Source organism: Athene cunicularia (genome assembly GCF_003259725.1).
Source record: "Athene cunicularia isolate RWA chromosome 15 unlocalized genomic scaffold, athCun1 chr15_part1, whole genome shotgun sequence".
Classification (NCBI taxonomy): Eukaryota; Metazoa; Chordata; class Aves; order Strigiformes; family Strigidae; genus Athene; species Athene cunicularia.
Genome location: NW_020799121.1, coordinates 14,216,420 through 14,232,933, shown reverse-complemented (window position 1 = coordinate 14,232,933; position 16,514 = coordinate 14,216,420). Strand labels below are relative to the sequence as shown.

Genomic DNA, 16,514 nt, shown 5'->3' with positions numbered 1-16,514 from the left:
GGGGGGGTGGGAAAAGAACATAAATAAATTGCTGTGCTTAAAAATGTCCCTTTCTATGCTGAGGAAAAAAGACAGAAAGAAGTTGCCACATTGAAAAAGGCCCTTTCCACACTAATGCTTAGAACGTCCCCCCCGTGCAGATGTGTGCCTTCCGCCCTGTCACAAATTAATGGGAATTTAAGGAGGTGCAGTTTTGGGTCACCTTGTTCAGACGAGGACTGACCTTTCCATGAGCTCAGGCAGGGCGATGGGTTTCCACCCCACCGTAGGTCTTGTCCCTTGGTCTCCAGAAAACTTCCGTCCTCTGTGTCTGGGAGGGGGTCTAAGAGGTCCCGTGTCTCACCCGGCCCCCAGACGGGGTGTGGGTCTGACACCAGCGTCACTGCCTGGGCCCAGGACTGCCGCTCCCAGGGACTGACCCAGGGTCCCCTTCCCAGCGCCAGCCAAGAACCCAACCCCACACCGACCATCGTCACCCCGACAGCCCAGACCTGCTGCTCCCCAGGGGAGAGGGGCTGGCTCTGGCTTGCTGCCACCGCCGTGACATTTCAAGTGGCCACCACGATGTTCAAGGGGGCCTTAGCGGCATCTCGGCATGGACCGGGTGGCCAGCGCTGCTGGAAACGCTCTCAGCCATCCCCCAGGGTTTACTGGGACGTGCCCATGATGGATGGCATGAAAGGGCCGAAAATCAATCCAGGCGTCTGCCGGTGTCCAGCCTGAGCTGCTAATCCACCCAATTGCTTAAGTGCCAGGGGAACGTCACTCTGGCCCGGTGGAGCTGGAAATGCTGCAGCTGGGAAGAGCGGCTTTTAAAGCCATTTTTGTCAGGATAATGCTGTTAAAGTGCCGGGGAAGGGATGGCAGCAGCCGAGCCTGGCCCTGCCCGCCAGCAGTCCCTGTCGGGACACGTGTATCCCCGGCAGCCTGGTTGTTCCCGGGTGGCCGGAGGGGGCTGGGTCAGTTCCTTCACACAAGGACGTGTCCCCAAGTCTCTCCCATCACCCCAAGAAAACGCTCCCGGCGATGCTCCCGGCTCACTTTGCTTCACTCTTTGGGAAGTGGGTGAAATGCTCTTGGGTTTGTACTTGTGGAGGGTCCAAGTTAGTGGCTCAGCTGTTGCCACCTCTGCTGTCACCCTGCGGGTGCCATCCCCTCCCCTGGGGACAGTGTGCAGGTGGGGACAGCCTGCCAGGGCTGCTCCCCAAACCGCAGGCAGTGCCGGGGAAACTGCACCTCCAACGATCTGCCAAAATCTGGGGGGCCCCCCAGTCCTCTTGCTAGTTTTAGTCCCCACCTTTGCAGACCTCCTGCTACCCAGACAGGGCTGAGCAAACGTGGGGAGATCAGGGGGAGCCAGAAGAGAGCTGGTGATTTCTGATTTATGCCACAAGGTATTTTTGAACAAGCATCATAAAACCACTGTGAACTGGACATCTCAGGGGGAAAAAAAAAAAATAAAAATGAAGTGGAGTTTTTCTTCAAGCACCGGTGGCAGATGAGGCTAAAGAGAGCTGCCAGGTTGGGGGGTGTAGGAGCGGTGATGGTGGGGAGCTCCCTGCACAGTCGGGGGGAGCAGAGATGGCACAGGACAGACCGCTGGGGTCCGGTCAGGGGAAGGACATGTGACAGGCGGCCGAATGGCCGAGGTGACCTGCCACCTCTCCTCTCCCCTGCAATCTGATGGTTAAAACGACCTGCTGCCCGCGGCCTCCAAACCCCCGTCCTGCCGGGTGCCCTGGGCCAGCCCCGCGCTCCAGCGGGACACGCGCTAGACCCCCGTCATGCCCCGCCGAGGACACCCCCCCCCCTGCACCCCTGGGGCTGGAGTCACCCGTGAGGCTTTTTATTAAGCTTTTAGCTTGACCTGTACCACGACCCCAATGTCACCTTTGGCTCCCCCTGTCCCCAGATGCCTTTTCAAAAGCAGGTCCTGGCCAGGGGTATCGCACCCCTGGGGTGAAGGTCTCCCCCACAGCCCAGGGGCAGAGCAGCATCCCCCTAACCACAGCTCTCCCATGCTCTTGACTGCAGCTGGTTGGCACCAGAATAGCCATTTTTAACTCTATTTCAGCCCAAGTCCCCGTCTGAATTAAATGTCAGCGCACTCCACCTCCCTCTGCACGCTCCCGGCGCAGGATGTCAACAGGTGCCTTATGTTGATTAGGAAGGGACACGGGAGATAAACTGGGACAAATAAACATCGTGCCACCACTGTTCCTACAGATGGGTGGCCCCCACGCACCCGCTGGCCCCCCACCTCCCCGTCACGCTCTGACCAGCACGGGAAACTTGGCAGCACCCTTATTCACCCCGTGGGTGCTGCAGGACTGAGAGCTGCTGGCAGCCAGGACGGCGTGGAGGGGCCAACACCGTCCCCCGTAGCACGGGGGCTCTGCGGTGCTGGCAGCGTGTCCCCCCGGCACCGTGCAGGTCCCCAACCTGTCGATCAGCATCTCCCCGCGCCGCCAGCAGCACCACCTGACCGCCGTTCAGATTGCCAGGGCACAAATGCCTTTCCCGTGTCATTTTTCAAATGATTAAATATAAAAAAGACGCAAGCGCAGCTCATATTTCAGTCTTAATGTTTGCTGCCAAATATTATCACGTCAAGGCCGCTTGTAAAACAAAAGCAATCGATAACGTTATCCCTCCAGGAGAGCCGCTGCGGCGCAGGATTATCCTCATGTGCACCAAGACATGGTACCGGTGCCTGTCGGCTCAGCACCGGAGCTCCGCTCTGCGCCCCTGCACCGGGTTTGTTTTCCCTTTTGCTGAGTTTTTAATTCGGCAGATGGTTAACGCGCTTTGCTGCGTGCTCCCGCTTTCTAATGAGAGCTGCACCCAGCCCGGCTCTAACCCAGAGCAGCCCGTGGGTCGAGATGAAGAGTGATGGGGAGGCCGCTGGGTGTTTAGAAGTTTGCTGGCGTTTCTGCGGCCGGGAGGAAAGGGGTTTCCCCAGGCAGGGAGGAGAAGGCGTGATTTGGGCGCAGAGATGAGCCCACGGTGGGCACTCGGGACCCGCGCGGGTCCCCGTCCCCCCCTCCTGCTGCTGTGAGCAAACGCGGCCATAAAAAACCAAACCGTTTGCCCACTGCATATGAAAACTAAGCTCACGTCTCCCTCTGAATTATTGACGCTTGGCTCTGTTTTCACTAATATTAAAAAGCTGCTGTTGTGGGAAATGTTGCTTTTTTTTTCCCAGACGTTGTTCCAGACGGTTCTGCTCAAGCCCTTCGCTGAAGAGCCAACTGCAGCTCGGTATTTCTGTTCCCTGTGTCCAAGAAGCTCAAAGTGGGGCAGAGAGGAAGAGGAGGGCTGAGGAAGGGGGCCCAGAGCATGGTGAGCTCTTTCTCCTTGTGCACACAGGGCCCACGCACATGACGGGTCGGCCGCATGGGGAGCGTGTCCTGTGCCACCGCCGCCTCCGTCGCCTGCCCTTGTCCTGGCCAACACATCTTCTCTCCTGGTTGGTGCAGGGGGGAGGTGAGGACCAGATTGGGGTACACCAGAACCCCCTGGCAGGTCTGCCTGGTAAGAGCATCACCCTGCCAGCTCAGCTTTGCAAAACCTGCCCTCCAGGCCAGCCTTAAAATCCGGGTGGATCCAGGGCTTGTCATGCAAAATGGGGCAGGAATAAGGTCCCCAAATCCTGGAATTATTTCGAGTCCATCTAGAAGCCAAGCTTGGAGAGAAATCCTGGTCTTTGGGGACACGGCAAGGCCAAGATTCCAGCTGTGGGGAGGCTTCCTGGCACAGGAAGATGAAATCCCAGCTTCTCCCCACCGCGAGAGGTGAAGATCTGAGATGCCTGTGAGCATCCCGCTCTCCCCCGCATCACTTAGTGTGGTATCTCCCCCAAGACGTGGCTTCTTCGGGCAGCAGAGCCTCTGTGGCAGGGTGGCAGGATGTGAGGAAAGGATCACTTCAGGGTAATCCTGAGCATCCTGCCTGGGATGCAGCGACTCCTATGTTAAAACCCCTGCACGTACGGAAACAGGTGGAAAAAGTGGTTCAGGACTTGCTAGAAACTGCTGCACGGAGCAGGCTGGATTCAGGGGGCCTCAGGTATAAATAAACACTATATATTCAATACAGCGAGCAGGTTTTGATCTACTTTCCTCTGGACTGGCAGAATAGCTCTCACTTAGGCAGGTTTTCCTGCCTAGCTGTGTCAAAAAGCTTTTTTTTCCCTGAAAACTTTCCAGCTACTGGATCAGAGCGAGTTTTCAGGGCCAGGGCATTAAATACACAAAGGGCTGGGGGAGAAAGTGATGCCTGAGCGTGAACACCAGCAAGGTGAGGGCAGAGCTGGGCGTTCACTAACACCCTGTCCTTGGGGACAGGCAGAGCTTAGGAGATAAGGCACATCGCGGAGACAGGCTGAATTCAGCCCCTGGAGATCCCACCTGCCTTTCACAGCCGGGCGGGAGTCATGCATATCTGAATAATTTGGATTTTCAAAGGAAAATACTCTTTGTTAGCAGGCTGAATAAAAGCCTGATCTGCTGAGGCTCTTGAGATCTTGGCTGCACCACTCCGGGTTTCCATGGCAGGGCTCTTATCGGGTAGATAACAATCAGCTATTCCGCTCTGCTTATCTGGCCCTTAATTAATAATGCTGACCCTCATCCCAGGAACAAAGAGGAGTGACAGAGACACCCGTGAATTTCTTAGGCTCCTTCTTTCTCAAATTCAGCCCATCCTGTTTACAAATACCCTGCGCTTTTATTTTCCAGTTTTGACCTGATGGAGATGAGTCTTTTTTCTTTTTTTTTTTTTTTTGCTTTGACAGTTTTTGGAAGGAGCTAGTTTGCTGAGATTTTTTTTTTTTTCCCAGCGCCGCCAGAAAACCTGAGAAATCAGTTATCTCTGCAACGCTAATGGATTCAGACAGAGAACCTGCTCAGCTCTCTAAATGCAGATAACTTCAGTTTCCATCTTGACTCTGGTTACTCAGTTCAGCTCTGAAGGCAGGCGCTGGGCTCCTGCTGTCTCCTCTGCCCGGGGCAACGTGGCAGCTTGCCCGCTCCTTGCCCAGGCTTCTGCTGGAGAAGAGGGCAGCCCAAGACCTGAGGTGAGGGGCTTTGATTCATGGCCTAGCATCCCCAAAAAGGTGCCCTCTGCCTGCTGCCTACGCCGCGGGGTGAGGATGCAAAAAGGGGTTTGCGTTACCCTCCGCGGCAGTGACACCCTGGCAAAGCCTCCACCACGACCCGCAGCCTCCCAGCTCCCATCACCTCTCCTGCCAGGCCCACGTTCTGCAAGAAACTCTTCCCAGATAATATTAACTCCGCCTGGGTTACAGTCAAATACAATTTTCCACCTCTGACTCAGTGCGAGCATGGCAGAGACTGGCGGGTGGGGGCGAGCCCCTTCCCACCCCCACGGGGACTGTGGGATGCTCCAGTACCACAAAATCCATTTTAGTCTTGCAAAGGCTTCTCAATCAGAATTTTTTGCTTATTTATTCACTTGTTTTCTGCCAAGCCCTGGCTACTCGCAACCATGTGTTTTAATCCAAATCCCGGTTTTGAGGTTTTTTTCAATTTGAGCTGTCACATAATTTAATCCGTACTGATTAGATTAACGGAGGTATCACCTCCATTAAAGCAAAGATCAAGTAAGGACAGCCCGCCTCAACCTTTGCAGAGAGATGCTTTTAGGAAAGATGAGCTGGAAGCAGTGGCCTCACTTTCAGCATCACCTCAGGGGCTGTCACAACCCAGTACTGGTACCCAGCACCCCACCTTCGACGCCCAGCTGTCCCACTGGGCTGCATCCCAGCCGGAGGGGATCCACCCCAAACACCCATGGGAGCACACAAAAAAAAATGCTGCTCGTTGGAAACGCAGCCCCCAGGGGAAAGCTCTGGCTCCCGGTGCTGAGATGGGCTCAGGGTGACGATCAAGCTTCGAACGAATGGCGTTGGCCCGAAACCAGCAAAGCCACTGACCTGAATCCACGAACACTCAGACCTACGTGTTTCCTCCGTCTTCTCCTCCTGGCTGGGTGACGTTGGCCAGCGTTGGGCATGCAATTAGCAGGTACACAATTTTATTAAGGTTGAGGCTGGCATCGAGCCGGTTCCCACGTGCCAGACCGCCCCATCCCACACTGGCAGGAGTACCACGCGGGTTAGGGCATTCGTTATCCCGACGCTGTCAGCTGGAGGCAGGCACACCTTCTGGGGCCTCTGCCTGTACAAGAAAATCAGCGTTATGCCCCGATAATATTCAAGTAGTGATTAATCAAAAATATTCTACTCCCTGTTCCAATTATGCTCGCTGTTTGCCTGTACATCCTTCACTTTTGTTTAAGTGCAAGCGGAGTCTATTGGAATCGGGGATTTATGGCAGCTGCCAAGCACTCCACTCTCCGATGGCAATAAGTTATATTCCTATTATGCAGCGCGCAAGAAAAAAAAAAAAAAAGCTGATATTTATTCTTTGGATATTTTTATTTCCCGAGAAAGTCGCTGAAACTCACACAACCGCGAAAACGTGGCTCCAGATTTCACCGGCGGTGTCACCGCAGCCACCGGTGCGGCAGGGAGGTGGTTGGGAAGAGGTGACCATCGCCCAGGTGTCTTCGCTGGCCAGCTCGGCTCGGCACCTAACGTTACCCTGCAGAAACGAGATAACCCAAACCATCGGCTTCACCCCTGGGAAAGGCTTTGTGGACACTCCAGACCCCATCACAGACTGTCGCCAGCCCCGTGGCCACTCATAAATGGTTCCGCAGTGGGCCAGTAGCCCAGAGGAGTTGCGAGCCTCAGCCCTGTGCAGCTGAGTGAAAGAATAACAGTTTATTTTTAGGCTGAGAACCGATGAGATGGAGGCCATTGATCTGAGCTCATAATTACATCGTTATCTGTGCCCTACAAGATAAAGAGATTTCTAGCTGCAGGCTTTTTGAAAAGCTGGGCTTGAAAGCGGATAGAAGAGGGATTTATTTAGTTGAGCTTCTCTGGTTTTTAAGCGAAATGTTAAATAGTAAAAGTTTGCTTTTATTTATTTTTTTTTTTCCCCCCAGAAGATGGAAAGCCGTGGAAAGTTTCTCTCCTGCTCAGTGCCCTCCTGACACCCTGGGATCATGCAAGACATGTTATCAGAGCTCCGTAACATGTCATTTTTATGAATTATACCCCAAGGAGATAGGGTAGAAGAGAGCACTACAGGATGCTGGCATGAGTTGGGTCACCAGATGCTGCCATGACCTTCTGGAGCAACTTGCACATTGGAGAGGAGCCGTTTGGCCATACCCTGTGTTTTGCACCTCCCACTCCAGGAGAGGAGCGAGAGCCCAACACTTCGTCAAGGTCTTCAGCCTGGTCATTCAGCGCGAGAGGTCTTCTCCATTCACTGGTCCTGGAGCTTTTCCTCTCTGATTGTACCGGCCACTCTTCAAGACCAGCAAGGGACCTGCTCCCACGTCAACTGCTCAGCGTGCCTGATGTCACCGTGTTTTACAGCTCTCTCGACGAAGAGCAAATCTGTATCGATTTCAGAACAACTGGAGCTGTAAATTACTGGTCATGACTGGCTTGGCCAGTACCAAGATAAGAATCTATTGATTTTACTGAAGGTCTAAATCTAGTTAGCACACAAGGAAACTGGTGGGAACAGCAGAATGATTCAGATGTTCTGGGGTGTAATTAAAACTGTAAAGCCACCTACAGAAGCAGAACATGCAGATAATGGTTCCGATCAAGCGCGGTTTGCAATGCAAGGGCTTTCTTTTCAGAGAGGCTGAGGAGAAAAGGGGAGCAGAAATACGAATCGGGGGCAACAAAGGACCCTCTTTTATCCCCATGGGCTTGCTCAGAATGCCTTCTCCTCTCTTTTGAAGCACTTTCCGTTCAGGACCTCACAGCTGGCACTGCCTGCCCCACAGTTAATCAAGGTGGCCTCTTAATTGCAGGGGATACAGGAGATGCTTGCGCTGGTGCTCGGCCGGAGCTGGGTGGCCTCTCCACTGGAACCTCTCGGCTGGGACCCAACACTGGGCAGCAGAGGAGAGGAATAATCTATGGGAAGCTCTCATGCTGAAAAACACTAATAAAAGGAAGTTAAAGCTCGACTTTAAGGCTGTTAGATATTCCTGGGAGCTATTTTTTCAGAGGATGAAGACCCCAATATTTCCCGCCACTAAAGGTTTGGGAGAGAACAAGCTTTAAGCAACAGAAAAAGGGGGGATGAAACTGGCCTCGCTGTTCTCCGTGCAGCTGGTAGTTACGGGGACGGTGGTTTGCTCTTTCTTCCACCCACCCCACCTGAAATACCACCACTAGGAGTAAGTAGATGTGCAGCTTCACCCTTTCTGGAAAATGACCCCTTTTTGCTGCTCAAGCCTCTTAGCACCCAGCATGACATAACCATAAACATAACCTTCGTGCCCGTTGTCCTCAGGAGCCATCGCTCTCCTTGTCCTCTGAAGAGATGTCAACGCATCCTGCAGCTCACCAGGAGCCACTGCGATTGGCCTCCTTTTCCTTGGAGTTTTCCCCCAAAGAGGAGATCCCCTCAGGCAGTCCAGTCGCTGCTCTGTGTGTGTGTTTGTCACCGTGTGTGAGAACACGAGGGCTTCTGACTGGTGGGCGAGCGGAGGGGCCTCGCTAAGAGCAGTCCATACAGACACCACATGACAATTTTAAACATCTTTGGGGTTTTCAACACCAGTCATCGCTGCTGTCTCTTACACAAATGCTCTAGTTACCACAAAGTGGTACCTAACTTGCCATTTTGACCTTTTGGCTCCGAGGTGAGTCCAGCTGACCACTAGTGGTTCTGGGAAAGGGGGTCCCTGGGGCAGCTCCATCACCCCCCCAAGGCTGTCATCCATGGAGGCTCAGCCACAGCCTGTGCGAAGGCACCTTTGGGGGCCACCACCGCCACCACGATGGGTGAGGGGTCCCACCACCGAGATGGGCGAGACTGAAGGGGCCCCACCACCAGGATGGAGGGGGCTGAGATGCCACCAGCCCTGGTCGTGGGCATCCTTCTGGCACCTCCTGCCCGTCCTCCCCGTGCCAAACCTGGAGCATCAGTGACATCTGCTGCTGTCTCTGGGCATCGGCACCGGCCTCGCCACGCAGCCACCTTCCACTGCGCAGCTCCATCCCCACGGGCCCTTTCTGGGTACCCGGAGGGTGTGGGTGTCCCCAGAAAGGCGAGGCCACCACTCACATCCCCCTGCCCAGGGCTGGGGCATGGCCCCTGCAGAGCCACCGCCTGCTGCCGTTCCAGGGTCTCCCACCATCCCGGCGTGCCCTTCGCTGGAGCCCGCACCGCAGGATCTGCTGGAAATCAAGCCTAAAAATGCCAAAATGTTTCCAAAAATAATAATAATAAGGAGAAAAAAACGTGTTTGGGTGGTGCAGCAGCCAGAGGGGGGGTTTCCCTGCGGTGGCGTAACAGGAGCTGCAGCTACACGGGGCAACAACTCCTTGTGCCCCAGCGTGGGGAGAAGGGCTGGGGCACGGGCAGGGGCGCCGGGAGGTTCATTTCTCAGGGGGGTGGGTTTTGCTTTCCGAGGGGACACACAGAAGCGCTGGCACAAAGCCGCAGCAGCCACCTCTCCACGTGCAACCGTCCCGCCCAGCAGCGCGCGGCCATCGCCTTTGCCCTTGCCGAGGCCGAGGCAGAACCCACGGACGTCTCGCCTGTGCACGGGGGATTTGAACCCAGACTGTTCCCCAACACCCGTGTCATCCCCGTTACCCCCAAGGGTGCAGGAGAGCCAAGCCTGGGCTGCACCCCGCCATCCCAAACTCCTCCTCAAGCTCTTGAACCCAACGCGACTTCCCAGAACTGCCAGGCCCACCCTAAATTCCCACAACCTGGACAACCGCTCACTCCCACCAGCCCGTGCTGGGGTTCGTATTCCCTCAGGGAATGAAAGAAGCCAGAAAACATCGTGTTTTGTTGTTTTGTTTTTTTTTTTTTCTTTTCCAATAGTCTCACTTTATTAGATACCACATCAAGAGAGGATGTTGTGCTGCATGCAGCGGAAGACTCGAGTAGTTCTAGTTCCTGTGTAACATTTTCTTTTTCTCTTAATAGTTGTAAACTGATATTTTGCTGTAAAATCACTGCATGCGAGTTTGAATGCAAACAGCAGTAGAAGAGGCATTTTTTCTTCTTTTTTTTTTTTTTTTTTTCTTGCACCATTCCCAATCCATATGTGCATGCTTTATTTACAACGAAAACAAGTCATTCAGGGCAGAAATTACCATCAGAAAAACTGAGAAGAGGGCGGCAGAGACGAGGACTGTGGTTTGCACAATACCGCGAGGGGGATTGGCAAGTTGCACTTTATTTTTATGGGTGCAAAGGCATGATTTGAGTATCATTCATCTGAAAGGAAAGCAGGCGGAGCAGAGAATGTCAATACAGGACATGGCTAAAGGCAACCTTAATTTAATTGTTCTGCACACACAAAGGAGGCTGGGCTGCTGCAGGTCTGGAATAAATTAAGGAATTGCTCAGATTTATTTTTTTTAAAAAGGTAGTTTCATCCCAGTGCCACATTCCCCCAGCACAGCACAGCACAGAAACACGCCGTGCCCAGCTGCCGCTCCGAGATATAGGTAAGGGCTGTGCAAAGGTTTGGGGCAGGTCCCTCACTCTGGAAGGGATGATGGCAGCATCCTACACCCAAAACACCTCAGCCCAGCAGGGTGAGGTTCCAGGCATGGCTGCAGGAGACACGGAAGGAAACAATCCGAAGGATCCAGGTCATTTGAGTCTGGATCCTCTGCAGAGCCAGGTGAGGGGAGCATGGCTTGGGCTTGCCGGGATGTTGCCCTTACTGCTGCAGAGTCAATAAATGCCTGAAAGGGAGGGGAAAACCATTTTTGGAGTGTCTTGCCCCATTATACTCTGCCCCAGGCAGCTCTCAGCTCAGCAGCCAGCCCAAGAGCTGCCCCAGCTCAGGCTGAAGGGAGCAGCAGATGCCCAACGCTGGTTGGGTTGGTTTCCCCCATCCGTGGTCCGAGCGCATCTCCAGGTGGAAAGCTGGCTCCAAGGAGCTGGCAGCACCCAGGCAGGGCTGGGAGGGGGGGGAAGCAGACGGCCTTGGACGTGCAAGCCTGGCAGGGGGGGCCGGGGCAAGGCTGCTCTGCAGCAGCAGCATCGCTCGGCACACAGAGGGGTGAGCACCACGCAGCGACGGCGCTCAGCACCCAGCCCTCGCCTGCTGCGGGAAGCGCAGCCCTGCAGAGATGCTCAGAGCAAAGTCTGCCGGGGGAGGGTGGGGAAAAAAAAAATTAAAAATAATCTAGAAGAAGAAAATAACTCATCCAATTCAAACGAAAGAGCTCTGTGGTACAGCGGAATTGAGAACGCGCCACGCAGCAGCACGGCAGAGGACCAGAGCAGCGGTTGCAGGGGAAGTCATGGGACGACAGCGTGACCTGAAGGGGCTGGGTTCAGGTTTCATACAACATGCGCAGTGTGTAGCAGACCCACAAGATATTCCAGCAGTGCTTATTGTGCTACTAACGATGGTGCTAGGCTTGAGGTCGTCCAGAGACAGCAAGTGATACCAAACCCGATCGGCATCAGTCTGAGAGCCCCTCGACTCTCCCGCCATCGAGAGCAAATCAAACACCTCCAGGTGATCATTAAAGAGCAGGTTGAAGACGATGGTTCTTGTGTGCAGATTTGAAAAAAAAAAACAACAAAAAAACAACCAACCAAACAACCCAAAGCCCCAAAAAAAACCCAACAAACAAACCACAAACCCAAAGTTTGGAAGACCTCTAACTGTTCCAGCTAATTTCAGTATTTGTGGTATTTTAAAGCAATAATCCTTGCACACATCAGCTAGTTGGTGGGAAGTATCTTCTCCCCCAGCTCCCCTTCTGCGTGTGGTGCAAAAGGGTGGGCAACGGAAAGGGCAGTCGGAGGAGGGCCCAGGGCCTGCCCTCAGGGTTCAGACAGTCACTACTGCGCAGCTAGGACGTGAAGAGGAGGTAGTCACGAGCTCGAAACACGGGTGGGCTCCTACAGCAACGGAGCGTCTGAGTTTCGGGGGCAAAAGGAACCGCGCGTGGCAGCTGGAAACAAACACGAACCAACCCAAACCTCTGTTTCCCTGCGAGCACACAGTGGCTCCCCATTATCTTATCGCCATTGGGTTACTGGTGGATCTTCTCAGCAAAGGATGTACCACAATATTGCTCAAGTGTACCAAATCAGAACTAAAGCTCAAGCAGGACTCGCGGGATTACATCAGTGACACAGGCTTTAGCCTAATCACAACAACACAGATACCAGGCTACGGTTACGACCCACACCAAAGCCAAACAGCTTTTTCATTATTGCAACTGAGGTATCGATATCACACAAGCAGAACGGGTCGATGCTCTGACACCGGCGCTCAACCCCACTACGCCGGGCGAGAACACGGCCGGGTCGGGGGCCGCAGGTCCCGCTAGGAGAGAAAGGAGCCACGAGCTGGTGGGGACGGGACGAGCCACGCGAGCGGAGGCTGGAGGAACACAGAGCATCACACACACAACAGGAACGCTATCACGGCGTGCGTGAGACTAGTGAGAAAGAGGAACAGTCAGAGGGTAACTATTGCTTGACAAAATTACACACCAGGATAATTCAGTGACACCCCACCCCCAAAAAAAGGGGGAAAAAAAAAAAAAAAAAGGAAGAAGAGAATATAAAAGATCTGGGTTAGTTTTCGGGTGGGAGGACACAGAGGATGCTTGGATGCCCTGGGACCAGAGGGCGTGTAGCAAGGCATGACTGCACTGGAAGACGGACATCAGAGATCTACAGGGGCTTGGCAGAGGACGGGCTGTTCGGGGAGGTTCGGGCAGCGACTCCCTTTAATCACTGGCGACGTGGTTCTCGTTCTGGAGGGTGTGCCAGCGTTCAATTTTCTTGTCCTTGTTCTTCAAACATTCATACCAGTGTTTCAAGCGCTCCCCCTTAGCCGTAATGCCAAGCTGACAGCCACCTGGAATTAAAGGGAGGAGAAGAGACACCCTGGTCAGAGGTGATGCTGGTGTTCCAGGAAACTAATTCCGTGGGGACAGAGCCCACGTTTGCAGCGTTTCCTTCCACCTCCTGGATTTAAAATGTAGTAGAAACAACTAGAGCTGCTCTGCCTGCACAGAAGGACCCCCTGGGATGCTGGAGACGGGGCGGTACGGTGGGAGCGCTGTACGTGATGGCCTGAGAGCAGCACCCAACCCACCCGCACGGTCTCACCTCGAAGCCCAGCCTGGGGTTCCTCACAGGACAGGTGATGGACACACCCCTCCCGTCCTGTAACGGGCATCAAAACCCCACCCCGGAGCGCAGCCTCGCAGCTCACCGATGTAATCGTTCGATTTTCCGATGTCGTAATCCCAGACAGAAATGTCCAGTGACTTCTTGGCCAGATCGCTGTGTTTTATATCATAGAAGAACTCCTGCAGAAGGATTAACACCCGCAATCACCCCACATGCCCCAGGAAAAAACACGCCCAGAAAACTCCAGTTAAGGAACTGCAAGTGATCTCCCTGCACAGCCCGAATTCAAAACCCGGTGAGATAATATTTAAAACACACTCATACGGAGCAGATGCCCCTTCCCTGCGGCACCCCTCCTCGCAGACCACAGCGTGCTGCGCAAACCCATAAGCTGAGCTCGCCCCTCGTATCTAAGTGAGCGCTTTGCTGGTGTCCCATCAAAGCGGCACCAGCCACGGGACCGCCCCGGGGATGCTCGTCCCACCCGCACCCCTGCCCGTGGCGACGCGGAGTCGGCAGCACCAGCAGCGGGGAGGTTTTGGGGTGTACGGCGCTGCCCAGCACCCAACTGGGGAGATCTCCCACGGCAAAGTCCTTCCTAAAACACTCCTGGGTGCAGAGCGGGGAAAGGAGCCTGAGAGAGGAACAAAACCTTGGGGAGTTTGTCTTCTGTCTCCTCCACATGACATAGTCATTAGCCAAATTGATTTAATAATATAAAAATGCATCCATCCTTACCTCATTAAACTCAGGATTCAATGTTTTCTTCTTAATCTGTGTCTTGTGCTTGGCCTTTTTTCCCATGTCAGGTTTCAGCCAACTGGGGGCAACAGAAAACAGCTCAAAACTCTAGTGCAAGAACAGGGTGAGCTTATAAGCTTAAAAAGTGAGGTTTGGGGCTAGGGGAAAAAAAAAAAAACAACAAAAAAACCCAACAAACCAAAACAAAACAGAAAATATTTATTTGAGGCAAAGAAATGGGTTAGCCACTCTCCCTTCCTACCTTCTAAAATTATCTAAAATAAATGTAAAATGAGTAAAATCCTGTTGGTTTTGTTTTTTTCTTTTCCCCTTGGATAGCCAGATGAGACATATGGGAAACCATAAAGACCTGCTTTGTACCGAGCGCTGAGCTCAGCAGAAACTTTTCTGGGGGAGCATCTCTTGCTCAGAGCAGTTGGGTCACGGTCGGACGCCAGAAAGCGGCGAGCCTGCACACGCCTCGACGTCCTTCCGAACCACGCACCGGTCCCAAGGGGTTTTGCCCCAAGACATGCTAAGAGAAATGGTCGTGGGTGTTTTACGGAGCCAAAACAGGTGAACTTTGCATTTCACAGGGGAAGAACCTGCTGAGGCTGACAGCGGGGAGCAGCTAAAACCGTCAGGGAATGTGGAAAATGAGCAGCCGGGTTTGTCACCAGCAGACGAGGGCAACGGCACGGCCGGTCACTGAGCCTGGCCTCTGGAAAACCCAACCAAGAAAGTGTGAGCGCAGACAGAGATGGGGAGAAATAGGAAAAAAAAATATTTTAAAAAAAATTAGCCTGCTAGTGTTTAATACCACGCAGACTAGTGTACTCAGGCAGGTAGGTTCACCTAGAGAATATGTGAAAAATTAGGGCTCAGGCTTTGCAGCCTCACCGCAGACCCAGCACGAAATCGGAGAGTTGGCATTAACTGGATCGCTGTTGGAAGTTGATTGACAAACAGAAAGCCACCGTCTTCTCTTTGTGGGAATGGAAAAAGATAAAGCAATAAGAGAGAGACTGAGAAGGAAAACTACCCCGTTCCACTCCGCTACAAAAAGCTGTGCAAAATGTTCAACGCAAGAGTCATTGCATGACTTTTAGGGAGAATACAGGTTTGTTGTTGTTTCTTTTCCTTGAAGGCAAAGGGAAAACAGCAACGAAAACCCATCTGCAGCCACAGCTGCGAGCGGGAATGACTCCAGGGCCCTCTCTGTGTGGCAGTTTATGAGGTTCGAGGGAAAACAATCCGATTCCCCCACGTTTGTAGGAGCCACCCGACCAGCGCCGCTCCCCCGTCACCTGCCTCCGCGGCCGAGAGCGCCCACGGGCACGCTGCTGCTCCCGCTCCGCGCCACGGCAAGGCATCGCCAGCACCTGCTGCGGCAAATGCTCCTCTCTCTATGAATTCAGTTTGCAGAGAAGACACGGCACGGGACAGGGAGAGCTCGGCCATCCCTGGGCTCCCGCTACAACCAGCGCGGGGGGTACGTGCTCCGTGTCACGCACGGAGGGACGTCAAGTCCTCCCCACCCTGCAGGAGGCGATCCCTTGTCCTCCTCGTCCTCCTCCTACAACGTGCCTGTTGGGTCTGTGCGTTTGGGAACCTCCAGGGTGTAAAAGGAATAAGCTTTAAAAATCTCTTTTCTCTGAGGATGTTATTAATAGCAGGAACATGAATAAATAGATAGTTTTGTACAGCCCAGGTGCTCGAGGAACCGTACTAACGGTTCAGTGCGGTAAGCACGGGTGCTCTAGGAACAATACTGAAGATAATTAACCATGATGACCAAAGACTGCATCAGTGATGTCAGAAGAGGAACCGGAGTGGGAACGAGTTGGAGCTGCGGAATATGACAGACTTTTGGAATTGGTGATGAATTAGTATTGTGTTACACGTTATGAAGAATCATATAAATATAAGATGCCTTTTGTCAGCTGTTGCCGCTCACTGAGTTGTTAATAAAGCCGGCCTAGAGGCACCCGCAGTCTGGTGAAATCCTTTAAGACCCCCAGGGAGTGGTCCAGCCTCGCGGAGCTTCGGCCCCGGCAGGGCCACCCCGAGCAGAGCGTCACCACCCTGCACGGGTGGGCGGCTCAGACCTGCGGGAGGGTCTCCAGGTGCTTGGGAAACGCTCTCCTCTCTCCAGCGGTTTTGGAAGGAGCTCTCAGCCCTTGGGCCACCGCCCAAGGACGGCGGGTGGCCCCGTGACCACGTGTCACCGCGCCACGCCGGCCCCAGCCCCCCCACTTACAGTTTAACGAAAGGGTCCGAGTATCCGTTGGCGTCCATGGCTGCTAAATGCACGCAGCGTACGATGCCGACGATCAGGCCGCCCTGCTGGGTGCTGTACATGAGGGACACGAGGATCTTCCCACGCTCCTCTATGTCCCCACCACGATCTACCTGCGAGAGGAAGCGACCACAGATGGGACACGGGGGCTGAGCGAGGAAAACGCTCAACTGCAGAGCGGATGAGACGAGATGGATACAAAGGCTGTCTCTTATACA

The 16,514-nt window shown here is 53.8% G+C and overlaps 1 protein-coding gene across 5 annotated transcripts in view; it reads right to left on the bottom strand.

Moving 5' to 3' along the window:
- Nucleotides 1-10,113: 10,113 nt before the first annotated feature.
- Nucleotides 10,114-16,514, bottom strand: part of RPH3A (rabphilin 3A) — a 36,335-nt gene continuing 29,934 nt past the window's right edge. For all 5 annotated transcript variants that reach the window (XM_026859805.1, XM_026859804.1, XM_026859808.1 and 2 more), the window contains 4 exons: nt 16,258-16,409; nt 13,995-14,076; nt 13,339-13,435; nt 10,114-12,978 (listed from right to left, as the gene is read on the bottom strand). In XM_026859805.1, the coding sequence (XP_026715606.1) occupies nt 12,848-12,978; nt 13,339-13,435; nt 13,995-14,076; nt 16,258-16,409 (462 nt within the window). In that variant the 3' untranslated portion in view covers nt 10,114-12,847. The remainder of the gene's footprint in view (nt 12,979-13,338; nt 13,436-13,994; nt 14,077-16,257; nt 16,410-16,514) is intronic.